We start from the raw sequence: 17,695 nt of genomic DNA on the forward strand, positions 1-17,695 counted from the left end.
CTAACTTCTTCTTCCCATAGACTTTAATGGAGGGTACAAACTGGAAAAAACATAAATAATTATCACTTGCGCGCAAACCCAGCAGGGGTTAAACCTACTGCGCAAATCTGAAGTTTTACATTTCAATGTTCTTCACATAGAAGATAATATTCAATTTATTTTTAAATATATATTTCTATATATATATAATGTATTTTTTGTAAAAAATAAATAAATACATATATATATATATATATATATATATATATATATCCTAATTGTGCTATTTACAGACGAAAACTGTCCTGATATCTGTCAGTCTGATACTGCTTAAAAAGGATGATCCAGCCCCAAAATACAAGGGAATCCTCCTCTGAACAAAAAAAAAGAAAGTGAGTGGCAGCCAGAGACATGTACTCCCTTGTTAAAGGGACAATCTAGTAAAAATTAAACTTTCATGATTCAGATAGGGCATGCAATTTTAAACAGCTTTCCATTTTACTTTTATCATCAAATTTGCTTTGTTCTCTGCTGAAAGCTAAACCTAGGTATGCTCAAACGGATTTTTAAACTGTTAAAAGCCACCTCCTAGTTTATGTGTGCCATATAGATAAACATTGTGCTCACTCCCATGGAGTTATTTAAGAACCAGTACTGATTGGCTAAAATGCAAGTCTGACAAAAGAACTGAGGTACGGGGGCAGTCTGCAGAGGCTTCGATACAGAGATAAAAAGTATATTAATATAACAGTGTTGGTTATGCAAAACTGGGAAATGGGTAATATAAGTATCATCTATTTTTTATACAATAAAAATTCTTGAGTAGACTTTCCCTTTAATGTTCCTAGAGGTAAATGGCTGAACTCCACTGATGAGGCACACATAAGTTGCCATGTTCCTCATTCTAAGGAGGTATTTTGGGGCTGGAGCATCCTTTTAGATGAGATCAGACTAATATACTTCATGAAAGTTCTCCTTTGTGAAAGTCACAATTGGGATAAAGTAGGCTGCTCCCAAGTGGTCCAAAAAAACAAGCTACTGACCCTTTGTTCATACCTGGTTGAAAACTTCTCTTTCTATACATATTAGTTACACATACATGTTCATGAACCTTTTTTTAAGGTCTTACAAATATTTGCATTGTTTACTATGACCCAACCACTTTAAATGAGTCTAGTCTAGAATTGTATTCTTCCTCAAAGGTTAAGAAATATTATCATTTCTTTATTTTTTGTAACATAACTAGGAGTGGACTTCTAAAGCAGAAAAGATTAAATGAAAACCAAAACGTACTTATGTATTCTCCGTCACGTCTGAAGATCTTTTAGATTCTCCAATATGGTGTTAATATGGACACAAGCTCATTAAAGGTGCGGGTTTCTGCACAATTGTTCTTTATCCTTCTGGTTTGCCCATTTCCCCCAGAAATGCAGTGTATCCCTATTGACTTGACTTTATTCAACGTTAATCCTAAGAAGATGTATTTTTAGATTGTTAATCTTTCTTTCCAGATCTCCAAAATAAGAAGGTTCTGCCTAGGCTTAATGTATTTTGGAAGCTACTGGGAACACCAGAAAGACAGATGTTTTCTTCAATATAATGTGATAAGTTGGAAGAACTTTCACTGTTTATTTTGATAAATTGTTTTGCTCTGAGATTCTAATGACCTAAAAGCTTGTAAAGTAGACAAACATTTTAAGGTGAAAGCTCATATCAAGCTAGAACTGTCTGCATCCTTGGCTAGGTACGATGAAGCATCAGTGGAAACGTTGTGTAACCACTGTGGGGTCAATTTATCAAGCTCTGTACGGGGCTTGATGCCCCATGTTATGAAGCAGCGTTCTAAAGACCGCTGCTCTATAACCTGTCCACCTGCTCTGAGGCCGCAGACAGAAATCAATCCGATCGAATACAATCAGGTTGATTGACACCCCCTGCTAGAGGCCAATTGGCCGCAAATCTGCAGGGGGCAGTATTGCACCAGCAGTTCACAAGAACTGCTGGTGCAATGATAACTGTTGACAGCTTATGCTGTCGGCATTTATCGATGTGCAGCGGACATGATACGCTACATCGTATCATGTCCGCTCGCACTATAATAAATTGACCCCTTTGTGTTTCTTGCCTTGTTTTACTATGTTTTACCAATATAGAGCCAGAATACAAGTGACGTGCTATTTAGCGCTTTTGCTCGCATGCAAACACTGCCAGAATTAAACTTTTAACATATGCGTATTACAAGTTGAAAGTAAAATGTTTGCATGAGTGAAAGCTGATGCACACTAACATAAAGACTATGGATATCGCAGCCTTGTTAACTTCTTCTCCCCATAAACTTTAATGGAGCGTGCAAATTGAAAAAAAAAAAACAACACTTATAACTTCTGCGCTAACCTGACACTGATGTGGCCCCATCATATGCTTGCCTTACTATGAATTGGGTTGAAAAGAAATATGTATACACACATCCATTGTTTCAGCAATTTTGTATAGGGTGGGTCCGCTACATTGATGACCTGTTCATCCTGTGGCGGGGCACCCCTGAGGAACTCACTCAATTGAGAAATGATATAGAAAGGGAAGTCCCATTTCTGAAGTTTAGTACTAAGACAAGTATGACTAATATTAAGTTCCTTGACACTATGATATACAAAACTGAAGACACATTGCACACTGATTTGTACACCAAACCCACTGACTGCAACACTTTGTTGCATAGATCCAGTTTCTCCAACATAGGTGTGTCCGGTCCACGGCGTCATCCTTACTTGTGGGATATTCTCTTCCCCAACAGGAAATGGCAAAGAGCCCAGCAAAGCTGGTCATATGATCCCTCCTAGGCTCCGCCTACCCCAGTCATTCTCTTTGCCGTTGCACAGGCAACATCTCCACGGAGATGGCTAAGAGTTTTTTGGTGTTTAAATTCATAAGGTTTCAATCAGACAACATGACGACAGTTGCTTATATCAACCATCAGGGGGGAACAAGGAGTTCCCTGGCGATGGAGGAAGTGACCAAGATAATTCAATGGGCGGAGGATCACTCCTGCCACTTGTCTGCAATCCACATCCCAGGAGTGGAAAATTGGGAAGCGGATTTTCTGAGTCGTCAGACATTCCATCCGGGGGAGTGGGAACTCCACCCGGAAATCTTTGCCCAAATAACTCAATTATGGGGCATTCCAGACATGGATCTGATGGCGTCTCGTCAGAACTTCAAGGTTCCTTGTTACGGGTCCAGATCCAGGGATCCCAAGGCGACTCTAGTAGATGCACTAGTAGCACCTTGGACCTTCAACCTAGCTTATGTTTTCCCACCGTTTCCTCTCATTCCCAGGCTGGTAGCCAGGATCAACCAGGAGAGGGCTTCGGTGATCTTGATAGCTCCTGCGTGGCCACGCAGGACTTGGTATGCAGACCTGGTGAATATGTCATCGGCTCCACCATGGAAGCTACCTTTGAGACAGGACCTTCTTGTTCAAGGTCCATTCGAACATCCGAATCTGGTTTCTCTCCAACTGACTGCTTGGAGATTGAACGCTTGATTTTATCAAAGCGTGGGTTTTCAGATTCTGTAATAGATACTCTTATTCAGGCTAGAAAGCCTGTAACTAGAAAAATTTACCATAAGATATGGAAAAAATATATCTATTGGTGTGAATCTAAAGGATTCCCATGGAACAAGATAAAAATTCCTAGGATTTTATCCTTTCTACAAGAGGGTTTGGAGAAGGGATTATCTGCAAGTTCTCTGAAGGGACAGATTTCTGCGTTATCTGTTTTACTTCACAAAAGGCTGGCAGCTGTGCCAGACGTTCAGGCGTTTGTTCAGGCTCTGGTTAGAATCAAGCCCGTTTACAGACCTTTGACTCCTCCCTGGAGTCTCAATCTAGTTCTTTCAGTTCTTCAAGGGGTTCCGTTTGAACCCTTACATTCCGTAGATATTAAGTTATTATCTTGGAAAGTTTTGTTTTTGGTTGCAATTTCTTCTGCTAGAAGAGTTTCAGAGTTATCTGCTCTGCAGTGTTCTCCGCCCTATCTGGTGTTCCATGCAGATAAGGTGGTTTTGCGTACTAAGCCTGGTTTTCTTCCGAAAGTTGTTTCTAACAAGAATATTAACCAGGAGATAGTTGTACCTTCTTTATGCCCGAATCCAGTTTCAAAGAAGGAACGTTTGTTACACAATTTGGACGTAGTCCGTGCTCTAAAATTCTATTTAGAGGCCACTAAAGATTTCAGACAAACTTCTTCTTTGTTTGTTGTTTATTCTGGTAAAAGGAGAGGTCAAAAAGCAACTTCTACCTCTCTTTCCTTTTGGCTTAAAAGCATTATCCGTTTGGCTTATGAGACTGCCGGACGGCAGCCTCCTGAAAGAATCACAGCTCACTCCACTAGGGCTGTGGCTTCCACATGGGCCTTCAAGAACGAGGCTTCTGTTGACCAGATATGTAAGGCAGCGACTTGGTCTTCACTGCACACTTTTGCCAAATTTTACAAATGTGATACTTTTGCTTCTTCAGAGGCTATTTTTGGGAGAAAGGTTTTGCAAGCCGTGGTGCCTTCCATTTAGGTGACCTGATTTGCTCCCTCCCTTCATCCGTGTCCTAAAGCTTTGGTATTGGTTCCCACAAGTAAGGATGACGCCGTGGACCGGACACACCTATGTTGGAGAAAACAGAATTTATGCTTACCTGATAAATTACTTTCTCCAACGGTGTGTCCGGTCCACGGCCCGCCCTGGTTTTTTTAATCAGGTCTGATGAATTATTTTCTCTAACTACAGTCACCACGGTATCATATGGTTTCTCCTATGCATATTTCCTCCTGTACGTCGGTCGAATGACTGGGGTAGGCGGAGCCTAGGAGGGATCATATGACCAGCTTTGCTGGGCTCTTTGCCATTTCCTGTTGGGGAAGAGAATATCCCACAAGTAAGGATGACGCCGTGGACCGGACACACCGTTGGAGAAAGTAATTTATCAGGTAAGCATAAATTCTGTTTTTCACCCTCCAAGGGTATTTAAGAGCATCCCAAAATCCCAGCTCATACAAGTCAATAGAATTGTCAGTGACCCAGAAAACTTTCAGGAAAATTCAAGTCAAATGGTGGAGAAATTCATCAAGAGAGGCTATAGCCCACATGAATTAAAGAATATTCAGATTTGTCCTACTAGTGACACTCACACAAAGAAAGGAGATAACTTAAATAGGATCTCATTTGTCATCACATATAGCTTTATGAGCAATAGCATTTTTTTATATTATCAAGAAGAACTGGTTTATGCTGAAAGAAGCTTGTCCTGATATACAGGAATTTAAACAACCCCTAGAGCTGCTTATCATAAAGGCAACATAATGGGCAAAAAAATAGTACACGCACACACAAATGTGATTACCAAGGGAGGTCAACAAAAGTTTTTTGGCACCCCTAAGAATGGCACATACCAGTGCCTTTGATGTGCACAATGTAATAGTGTTATCAAGGGAGGAGAGATATCACATCCCTACACAGGCAAAAAAATTAAAATCCCAGGGTATTTTACATGTAACTCTACATATGTGGTGTATGCGATTAAGTGCCCATGCGGCCTGTTATATATAGGCGAGACAACCCAAAAGGTTAAGGACCGCTTCTGCCAGCACAAATCCAATATTGGCAATGAGAAACATTCCCATCTTCCTGTCCCCTCCCATTTTTTGGAAATGGGCCATCTAGCCAATCAGTTAAGATTCATGGTCATAGATCATGCCAAAATAAAAGCCAAGAGGGGGTGACAGAATGAGGGATCTGTTGTATAGAGAAGCCAAATGGATTTGGGTATTAGACACCATGACACCTAAAGGCCTCAATAGGCAGTTTGATCTAATGCCCTTAATTTGATTTGTTTACTCAATTTAATATTTATAGAGATTCCTTTAGTGCCTGCCTTCTGTTCTGTATTACATTTTGTTTTTAATTTTATATACTAATATTAAGGGCCCAATCCCCTTATTAGTCTTCATTGGGTTATTAACTAATTACAAGTGTTTGTATCATTATACATGTGTGATGTCATAGTTTTCTCACGCCCCTAGTCAGCCTGGGGATTGGTCCTTCATTAATTGCCTTCTGAATAAAGTTGTGTTCACACCTCATTGTATGTAAGCTTGAGAAAGGGGCAGGAAGCTTCGAAACGTTGCTCCAATAAAGGTGTTTTCTTTCATCAGATTGCTACCTTCTCCCTTGTTTGTATCATATTAGCATTGGACCTTGGAGGGGGGTCCTTGAAGGTTTCAGCACCTACTACCTGCATCAGTGCAGTCTTTGGCTATACTGGGGATGACCCTGGAGTGCGGATCCTAATATTGACTTTACCTACACTGTGTTAGACCAACTGCGCTAACCTAAAGGTAGTTATAAATATTTTACATTCCAATATTCATCACATAGAAGAAAATGTTCTATGTATTTTTAAATAGATATTTCTATATATATCTTATGTATTTAATGTAAAATATATATCTATATCTATATATTTATATGAATATACATAGATATAGGTATATATAGATATATAGGAATATCTATTTAAAAATGAATAGAACATTTCCCCTATGTAAAGAACATTATATATATATACAGTATATATATATATATTATATACTATAATTGTGTTTGTAATGTCCGTTATCGGCAGTTGTGCAAGCATCCTCAATGGAATGTTGGTAGCTAAAAGAATTCACCTGGATTCCGAAAATGGCAGGGTGGTGAAAGAATCCACTGAAGGTGGATTCTTTCACCACCCTGCCATTTTTGGAATCCACCAAGATGCAGCGAAGGCAAACGGAGCATTACAAAATTAAAAAAAAACACCGCCTGCACGAAGTATAACAAAAAATAAAATAAACCTCCCACACAAAGTATTAACACATACACCGCAAACCCACACATCGCAATATAATAAAGTAATTAAACCCTTAATCCCTTAACCGTCAACTACCCATATCGCAATAAACCTAATTACCCTATTAACCCCTAAACCGCAAACCCCCACATCGCAATAAACCTATTAACCCCTAAACCGCAAAACCCCCACATCGCAATACACATAATTAACCTATTAACCCCTAAACCGCAAAACCCACACATTGCAATAAACCTATTTACTCTATTAACCCCTAAACCACAAAACCCCCACATCGCAATAAACCTTTTTATCCTATTAACCCCTTAAACCACATAAAAACCACATCGCAATTAACCCCTAAACCGCAAAACCCCCAAAATAACAAAAGCTAACACTAACAAACCTAAACTACCCATTGCCCTGAAAAGTGCATTTGTTGGGCATGCATTTAACTCTTTTACAAAATGCCCACCCTAATCTAAATAAAAATAAAAATAAATTAAAAAAAACCCTAAGTCTAACCCCCGACGGAGAACGTCCTGTCCCATGCGGTGAAGTCTTCTTCCAAGCGGCGACCTCCTTCTTCCAGAAACAATCCGTCTGAAGACCGATGACCGCGGAGCTGAAGACCGACGACCCTGGAACTAAAGACCGGCAACCCTGGTACTAAAGACCGGCAATCCTGGAACTGAAGACTGGCGATCCTGGAACTGAAGACCGGCGATCCTGGAACTGAAGACCGGCGACCACGGAGCCATGGAGCATGGAGGAGCCTCTTTGTACGATCGCCGCCGTACACTGAATAGTGAATTCAAGGTACGCGATTAAAGATGGCGTCCCTTGAATTCCTATTGTCTTATTTTATTCTTCAAATTCAAATCAGCCAATTGGATGAGAGCTACTGAAATCCTATTGGCTGATTTAATTCTATTGTATTTTTAATGTAAAAGAGTTTTTTATGTTGGGGCAATGCCCTGCAAAAAGCCCTTTTAAGGGCTACTGGCAGTTTATTCTTAGATTAGGGTGTGTTTTTATTTTGGGGGGCTTTTTTATTTTCCTAGGAATTAGGTTTAATTTTGTAATTTGTTTTTTTATTTTCTGTAATATTAGATTTTTTTTATTTTCTGTAACTTAGGTTTAATTTTTGGGGGTTAGATTTATGGGGTTTTTTTTTTAAAAAATGTTTGATTAGGAATGGGCAGCAAAAGAGCTGAATGCCCTTTTAAGGGCAATGCCCATACAAATGCCCTTTTCATGGCAATGGATAGCTTAGGTTTTTTAGTGTTAGGTTTATTTATTTTGGGTGGTTTGGTGGCTGGTGGGTTTTACTGTTAGGGGGTGCTTAGAATTTTTTGTAACTGCAAAAGAGCTGTTTAACTTAGGGCAATGCCCTACAAAAAGCCCCTTTAAGGGCTATTGGTAGTTTAGCATTAGATTAGGGGGTGTTTTTATTTTGGGAGTGCTTTTTTATTTTCATAGGGATTAGGTTTTATTTGTTTATTTTTTTCTGTAGTTATTTTTTTTTTTTATTAACAACACAGACTGAGAGGGGAGAGAGAGCAAATGAGAGGGGAGAGAGAGTGCAAAAAAGAGGCAAGAGAGAGAGCAAAAGAGAGAGTAGAGGGAGAGCAAAAGAGAGGGGGGAGAGAGAGCAAAAGAGGGGGGAGAGAGAACAAAAGAGAGGGGGGAGAGATCAAAAGAGAAGGGGGAGAGAGAGAGCAAAAGAGAGATTGAGAGAGAGCAAAAGAAAAGGGGGAGAGAGAGCAAAAGAGAGGGGGGGAGAGAGAGCAAAAGAGAGGGGGGAGAGAGAGCAAAAGGGAGGGGGAGAGAGAGAGCAAAAGAGAGGGGGAGAGAGAGAGCAAAAGAGAGGGGGGAGAGAGAGAGAGAGAGCAAAATAGAGGGGAGAGAGATCAAAAGAGAGAGGGAGAGAGAGAGCAAAAGAGAGGGGGGAGAGAGCGCAAAAGAGAGGAAGAGAGAGACCAAAAGGGGTAGTGAAGGAATCCTCCTGGATGGATTCTTTCACCGCCCTGTTTATTGGCTTACGCTGCATCCAGGTGGATTCTTTCACCACCCTGCCATTTTTGGAATCCACATGGATGCAGCTTATGCTGCATCCAGGTGGATTCCGAAAAAAACATGGTAGTGAAGGAATCCTCCTGGATGGATTCTTTCACCGCCCTGTTTTTTTCGGAATCCACCTGGATGCAGCATAAGCTGCATCCAGGTGGATTCCAAAAATGGCAGGGTGGTGAAAGAATCCACCTGGATGCAGCGTAAGCTGCATACAGGTGGATTCTTTCACCACCTTGCCATTTTCGGAATCCACCTCGATGGCAGGGTGATGAAAGAATCAGGCAGGAAATGGCAGGGTGGTTCCGTCACCACAATAGACTGCCCTTCCGAAAATGGCAGGGTGGTTTGGTGGTTCTCTGGGCATGCTTTCCCACTCTAATATATATATATATATATATATATATATATATATATATATATATATATATATATATATATATGAATAAATATTTAAAAATACTAAGAACATATTCTACTATGTAAAGAACATTTACAGTATATAAACAGTAAAAGTCATTATTAATATTACAACTGAATAAAATAGATGTATCTTATTTTCAGGTATATGAGTGAAAAGGACTCCAAAGTATATATACATATGTATATATGCATATACATGTGTATATATGTATGTATATACATATATACACAGATAAACATATAAATACACATGTATATATATATATATATATATATATATACATACATATGTATATATACATACATACACATATTTAGACATGTATATGTATGTATATATACATTGTAGGCCTTTCCATTGAAATATCTTGTCATATACCTTTCAACCCGTGTAACTTTTTAAAATATTTATATGAATATTTTTTATTAGATAGTGTATATATGAGTGTAACACTTTAATTGAATGGGGGATATTTATCAAGCCGTCAACCGCAAATACACTGGAATTCCGCAGCGTAATTGTTGCGAGTTTGATCCAACCTAGTTATCAAAGCCTACAGACCGGCAAAAGTTGAAATCTGTGACATAACATACGATCCGCAGGTCTCAATCCGACGCAGATCGATGCTTACATCATTACAGATGTTCCGAATACACATTCGGCTCTATTTGACACTTTTTCAAAGTTATCAAATAGTTAACAGGTACGCTTGCGGGTATTCTGGCCCAGCGTACCTGGTTTTCAGTTCACCACCCTGGAGGCCGCAGATGCCATAGGAATCAATGGGAGTCTGAAAGCAGTGAAAGCTTATGTTCGATGCTGCCAGATATCCCATTGATTTCTATGGTAGAAAACAAACGTTTACACTTAACACCCTAACATAAACTCCGAGTCTAAACACCCCTAATCTGCCGCCCCCAACATCGCCGCAACCTAAATAAAATTTATTGAGCTTTCATCCTATTGGCTGATTGGAACAGCCAATAGGATGAGAGCTGCTCAAATCCTATTGGCTGATTGGAACAGCCAATAGGATTTTCACAGCTCTAATCCTATTGGCTGATTGGAACCTTTCAGCCAATAGGAATGCAAGGGACGCCATCTTGGATGACGTCACTTGCATTCAAGTTCCAGTTTACGGTGGCGACCGTATTGAAGAGGAGCTCCGTGCCGGATGTCTTCAGGATGGACCCGCTCCACGCCGAATGGATGAAGATAGAAGATGCCGTCTGGATGAAGACTTCGCTGGCTGGATGAAGATGGAAGAGGCCGCACAGATGAAGACTTCTTGCCGCCCGGATGAAGACTTCTTGTCGGCTGAATGGATCCTTCAAGCGGGACTTCAATAACTGTAAGTGGATCGTCGGGAGTTAGTGTTTATTTAAGGTTTTTTTGGGTGGGTTTTATTTTTAGAGTAGGGTCTGGGCAGGTAAAAGATAAGGTTTTTATTTGGGGGGGTTGGTTGGTTGGGTTGTGGGTTTTACTGTTGGGGGTTGTTTGTATTTTTTTTTACCGGTAAAAGAGCTGATTTCCCCACAAAAGGCCCTTTTAAGGTCCTTTGGAAGTTTATTGTAGGCTAGGGTTTTTTTTTATTTTGGGGGGGCTTTTTTATTTTTATAGGGCTATTAGATTAGGTGTAATTCTTTTTTTATTTTTGATAATGTGTTGTTTTTTTTGTAATTTAGTGTTTTTTATTTTTTGTAACTTATCGTTTATTTTTTTGTAATTTAGTAATTTTTAATAATGTTTAATAGTATATTTAAATAATTTGAGTAGGGTTAGCTTTTTTTAATATGTAATTTAGTTTGTAGTTTAATTTAAGTGTTGGATAATAGTTAGGGTAGGTTAATTAATAGTTTAAAAATAGTTTATTTTAATTCTACAGCTAAATTTAAATTTATTTGAAGATAGGGATGTTGTAATTTTAATTTAAAGTTTAAGGTTGTTAGGTTTAGGGGTTATTAGCTTAATTAGCTTAATTTTGTTTATGGCGATGTGGGGGGCTGGCGGTTTAGGGGTTAATAGGTTTACTTGGTGGTAGTGATGAGGGAGGCCAGAGGTTTAGGGGTTAATACATTTATTTAGTGGTGGCGTGTTCCGGGAGCGGCGGGATAGGGGTTAAACATTTTAGTATAGTGGCAGCGTTTAGTGACAGGGTATAAATACAGTTGGTAAAAAGTCGAATAGACGCGAGATCGATGACTGTTAGTTAACAACATTCCGATGCTCAATGCCCCGTACTTGGTGCGCGTCTTTTTGCCGGCTTTTTTTTATAAATATGGAGATCGTATTCAGTTCCGTGACCGCAATGTTAGGCGAGCGTATTGGTGCCGTCGAATTCAACAAAGTTGACGGCTTGATATCCCCCAATGTATTTAATGCAACTTTAGTTTGCACTCGTGTGGTTACGTTTACTTTCAACCAGTAATACATTAGAAAGTTAACGTGGGCACAATGAGGCCAATTTATGAAAGTGCGAGCGGACATGATACAATGTAGCGTATCATGTCCGCTGCACATCGATAAATTTATCATTGCACAAGCCGTTGTGCAATGCAGCCCCCTGCAGATAATAATGTGCAAGCGGACATCGCTAAATGCCAACAGCATACGCTGAGAGCATTTAACATTGCACAAGCATTTCTTGTAAAATGCTTGTGCAATGCCGCCCCCTGCACATTCACGGCCAATCAGCCGCTAGCAGGGGGTGTCAATCAGCCCGATCATATAGGATTGGGCGGATTGATGTCCACAGCCTCAGAGCAGGCTGGCAAGTTATGGAGCAGCTGTCTTAAGACCGCTTCTTCATAACTGCTGTTTCCGGCGAGCCTGAAGGCTTGTGCGGAAACCAAGGCATCAAGCTCTATTCGGAGCTCGATAATTCGGCCCCTATATGTCAATATCGCGCACAACCAGTAATACATTAGCAAGTTAACGTGGGCACAATATTTCAATATCGCGCATGCTCTAACGTTAGCACACCACTCGTATTCTAGCCCATAATTTATTGGTATTTCATGCAGCTTCTAGAAAGAGATGCCTTCACATGAGTTGCTCTGGTGTTAACTGCACTTATACTTCAATATGTCACTCTACAAGGGTGTAAGAAAACGTCTTTATCAATCACAATAGTATCATAAAATGGCAAACTGTCCTATAATGCCTATACGGGAGTTGATACAGGCAGCTAGGTGAAAGCTATATAGATAGAGCAAGTGCTCTGAAGACTTCTGGGCGCATTTGTGCTTACTCATGCATGGTATAAATATATAGCAAACTACTTCCTGAAAATTCTACAACTGTTAATTTATTTATTACAATGTATAAAAGTGCTAAAGTTTACTTTAGCTGTCTTCACTCTCCAGTTTTCTTTCTCCATTCTGTCTTTCACACTTCTCTACAGATGCTTCTAAACACATTATTCAGTCTCAATTCTCTTTCTCTGTCCCTTGCTATGTTCATAGATTTGGTTACTAATGACTTCCCTCAATCTAACTTCTTCATACTAATATATCTTGCATCTCTCTCAGATTACATTGATGGTAATGTGCTTTATTGAAAAACCCTACTATAAGTCAACTAATCTGTGTGTATTTATACATCAGTTATAGGTGTCAGTGTTTTTAGCAACAACAACAAAAATATTGGGCCTGGTTGTTTGTTAATTTATGTAAAATTTCACAGAAATTAAAGTTAAAAAATGGTTCCATTTTTCAAGGTTCCTATAATTTAGGTTTTTTACCACCTTTCTAAAACCAAGCCTTAAATTGAAAGTAAATTCTAGCGTTTTACAAACGCTAGGATTTACTATTGAAGCAAATAAAGGGCACTTTCATTCATGAAGAATAAGGTACTTCATGTAGAAAGCTCCTTTATTTGATTTAATTGATCGCTGTTTTTACCATATACAGCAGCCCACGGCAAAAAAAAAATTGGCTAAGAGGTGACGTTTTCACCTCTTAGCCAATAGCCGTGCGGTAAATCCAGCTTGGCGCCCATGGGAGCCTGATTTACTGCACGGCTATTGGCTAAGAGGTGAAAACGTCACCTCTTAGCCAAATTTGTTTTGCCGTGGGCTGCTGTACAAGGTAAACACAGCGATCGATTGAATCAAATAAAGGAGCTTTCTACATGACGTATCTAATACTTCATGAATGAAAGTCCCCTTTATTTGTTTCAATAGTAAATCCTAGCTTTTGTAAAATGCTAGGATTTACTTTCACTTTAAGACACTAGTGATGTTAGTAAAAGTATTAGGGAAATGCTAACCCTAGTAAATTTATATGTACCAGTGTATGGGTTAATTGAGTCCAAAACTCTATATAAAGATTTATTATATAATGTGTACAAAAAATAATATACAAAAAAAACCATATTTAGTTTCTTTCTAGGATGGTTCTAGTGTAACCTTGTTATTGTTATTATCTTTAGATTGACAGGAATTAACCAGAGTAAGGGGCCCATTTATCAAGGGCCGAATGGCCCCTGATGCCCCTGTTTCCGCGTGAGCCTTCAGGCTTGCTGGAAACATCAGTTATAAAGCAGCGCTGCTCCTTAACTGGTCTGCTGCCTCTGAGGCTGTGGACATCAATCCACCCGATCCTATACGATAGGGCTGATTGACACCCCCTGCTAGCGACCGATTGGCTGCAAATTTGCAGGGGCGGCATTGCGCAAGCAGTTCACCAGAACTGCTTGTGCAATGTTAAATGCCGACAACGAATGCATTCAGCGATGTCTGGCGGACATAATACGCTACCGCGTATCATGTCCGCCAGACATTGGTAAATCGCCAATTGAAAGGCACTCTTCTAGCTCATTAATATTTTTATTGGATTTGGGGATTAAGTGGAATGATGAGTAATAGTGGGTATTACAATTACAATCACTATATTAAAAAAATAGAAAATCCTCAACTTTCAGAGCTAAATTACATAAAAATGTTGGAAAATAAATAATGAAAGTATATCATAAAGTTGATTCATTACATATAACTAGATATGTTATACAAACTGCCCTTCTAGCATGTTACTCAGTCTACAAACAAGATGTTCCTTGTAGTTGCCAGAATATGTAATCTATAGCAAGCACAGTGCCCTTAGCGAGGCCATGCAGAGTATCAGCCAGTTGATAGAGTATCCTTACAGCTTCTATATATGGACCAATAAATAACTATCAAATGGTAAGCTCAAAGGTTACATAGAACAGGTCAACAAAAATACTATACAAGAGTATAATAGATTTACTTCATTGTTTAGCTTATAAAAGAGATGACATTAGGTAGAGTACCCCAAACTGATATCAAATGAATACCTACTGTAACATCTGGATATTTTAACACTAATGAGAAATAACTACCTCTCGGTGCTGAAAATTCCAGTGAAGCAGTATTACAGACCTAGCAAAGTTTAGTGAGATCTGAGGGAGTGGATACCTCTGGTGGTAAGTTTTGGTAGTTTATGGGGAGAAATAAATAGAAACAGAGAATTTGATGGTATATAAGAACCAAAAGCACCATCAAGTGTACCCATATTGCATGTTACTATTTTCCTATGATATTTTACTATTGTCTCATGTAGCATCCCATGGTTAAAAAATCAGTTTGGGATATTTACAGCCAATATGTTTTCTATGTTAGACATTTCTACCATATGTGGGCTACAGTCCTTCCTACCATATGTGGGCTACAGTCCTTCCTACCATATGTGGCTACAGTCCTTCCTACCATATGTGGCTACAGTCCTTCCTACCATATGTGGGCTACAGTCCTTCCTACCATATGTGGCTACAGTCCTTCCTACCATATGTGGGCTACAGTCCTTCCTACCATATGTGGCTACAGTCCTTCCTATAATATGTGGGCTATAGTCCTTCCTACCATATGTGGGCTACAGTCCTTCCTACCATATGTGGCTACAGTCCTTCCTACCATATGTGGGCTACAGTCCTTCCTACCATATGTGGGCTACAGTCCTTCCTACCATATGTGGGCTACAGTCCTTCCTACCATATGTGGCTGCAGTCCTTCCTACCATATGTGGGCTACTGTCCTTCCTACCATATGTGGGCTACAGTCCTTCCTACCATATGTGGGCTACAGTCCTTCCTACCATATGTGGCTGCAGTCCTTCCTATAATATGTGGGCTACAGTCCTTCCTACCATATGTGGCTACAGTCCTTCCTATAATATGTGGGCTATAGTCCTTCCTACCATATGTGGCTACAGTCCTTCCTATAATATGTGGGCTACAGTCCTTCCTACCATATGTGGCTACAGTCCTTCCTATAATATGTGGGCTATAGTCCTTCCTACCATACGTGGCTATAGTCCTTCCAATAATATGTGGGGTATAGTCCTTCCTACCATATGTGGGCTACAGCCTGTCCTCTACACTTTTTAAAATCTAATTCTAACACAGAAAAAGATATTGAGAAAGGATGCACTATTTCTAAAGATGGCTCTCTATGACTTAGCTGTTAAAATGTGGCCTACTGCAAAATACTGTGTATTTTGCCAAGAATGTATCCTATTTTGATGATATCTTGTATAACAGGTTGTGTTTAAGTGCATGTATTCAGATACTGTCCCCAAGTTATCAAGGTCTGGCACTGCAGATCAGGTCCGCCAGACCTCGCTGAATACGGCACGCAATACGCTCGCCGTATTCAGCATTGCACCAGCAGCTCACAAGAGCTGCTGGTGCAACGCCGCCCCCTGCAGACTCGCGGCCAATCGGCCACCAGCAGGGGTGTCAATCAACCCGATCGTGCTCGATCGGGTTTATTTCCGGCGATGTCTGTCCGCCTGCTCAGAGCAGGCGGACAGGTTATGGAGCAGCGGTCTTTGTGACCGCTGCTTCATAACTGCTGTTTCTGGCGAGTCTGCAGGCTCGCCAGAAACACAGGGCATCAAGCTCCAATCGGAGCTTGATACATATGCCCCATAGTGTTGTAATTAATGGTAGGTATACCAGGTCCATTTCCTCCTATTCCATGGGGTCTATTTATCAACCTCTGAATGGAGTTTGATGCCCCGTGTTTCTGGCAAGCCTTCAGGCTTGCCAGAAACACAAGTTATGAAGCAGCAGTCTAAAGACCGCTGCTCCATAACCTGTCCGCCTTCTCTGAGGCGGCGGACAGATATTGCCAAAAATCAACCCGATCCAGTAGGATCAGGCTGATTGACACCCCCTGCTGGTGCAATGATAAATGCCGACAGCATATGCTGTCTGCATTTATCGATGTGCAGCGGACATGGTTCGCTATAGCGGATCATGTCCATCCGCACAATGATAAATGGACCCCCTTGTTTTTAAGTTTTTTGTTTCTCCGATCGCCAATTTATTGTGTTTAAAGTTTTCAAGGCACATTGTCTTTAAAGGAAATATGAAAGTGCCCAGATATTTCAGACAGGATTCCTGCTATTTAAAGGGGCTGATGCAAATGCATTTCCATTTAACTAATTAAACTATTGGGCTTCTAATCAGGTTTAACTGATCTAAACAATATCTTAAATTTCTCCTCTTTCCATTTCTATGACTGAAAAATAATTTGTGGCCACTTACTTGGTGGGATTCAGAGGCCATGTTTATTTACTTGCCTGTGAACTTTCACATTCTATGTTCAAAATGTATTTTGTGAGATACAAAACTGACAAAACATAAGTCATTGCTTTATGAAATTTAGATGTGCAAAACCACAAAACATTTACTAACTTGATTCTTATTTCTTTAGGGGAATACGTCATCATGGTTGAAGACGTTACCATGCCACCATTTTTTGGTCACACACTCCTTCCAGCATTCAAACTCGTACGCGTTTTACCTGAAAAAATAAATGGAAAAAATAACCAGAAAGGCACTCGCTGAGATTCCAGTATATGAATAGAGTCAGTTGATATATTAACTTGGAAAACTTCATATTGTTGATCTTTTTTTTTTTTTTTTAAATAAAATACTTTTATCATGCCACCAAAGATGTCTGTTTAATGGCTTTCATTCTATATCACAATTGTGCTACTTGCTGGTGCTTAGAAATTCAGATGGGCTACATTTTAAAACTACCGTTGAACATTGCTAATTTTTGTTTTAAGTTTGAAGAGCTAGTGATTGCATTTTGGAAATACCTTTAAATAAAAATAATAGTGAATGTTTGCTTTAAAACAAACATAAAACAAGCAATGTTTTATTAAGATGTCTGCCATTGTTATGGTATGTAAAAGTGAATCATCCTACAAAATACTTTAATATACTCTTACATGGGACAAAGGGAGATGAGGAGACAGAGTTGTGGATATTTGTGGGAGGAGCCTATGCACTTTGGAGGTGTGGTTTAG

At 39.7% G+C, this 17,695-nt stretch overlaps 1 protein-coding gene across 1 annotated transcript in view; it reads left to right on the top strand.

Moving 5' to 3' along the window:
• Positions 1-17,318, top strand: part of MORN1 (MORN repeat containing 1) — a 569,760-nt gene extending 552,442 nt beyond the window's left edge. Inside the window, exon 14 of the mRNA XM_053690352.1 lies at positions 17,095-17,318. Within this exon, the coding sequence (XP_053546327.1) occupies positions 17,095-17,228 (134 nt within the window). The 3' untranslated portion in view covers positions 17,229-17,318. The remainder of the gene's footprint in view (positions 1-17,094) is intronic.
• The last annotated feature ends 377 nt before the right edge of the window (positions 17,319-17,695 follow it).

The sequence above is a fragment of the Bombina bombina genome, chromosome 8 (genome assembly GCF_027579735.1).
Source record: "Bombina bombina isolate aBomBom1 chromosome 8, aBomBom1.pri, whole genome shotgun sequence".
Classification (NCBI taxonomy): Eukaryota; Metazoa; Chordata; class Amphibia; order Anura; family Bombinatoridae; genus Bombina; species Bombina bombina.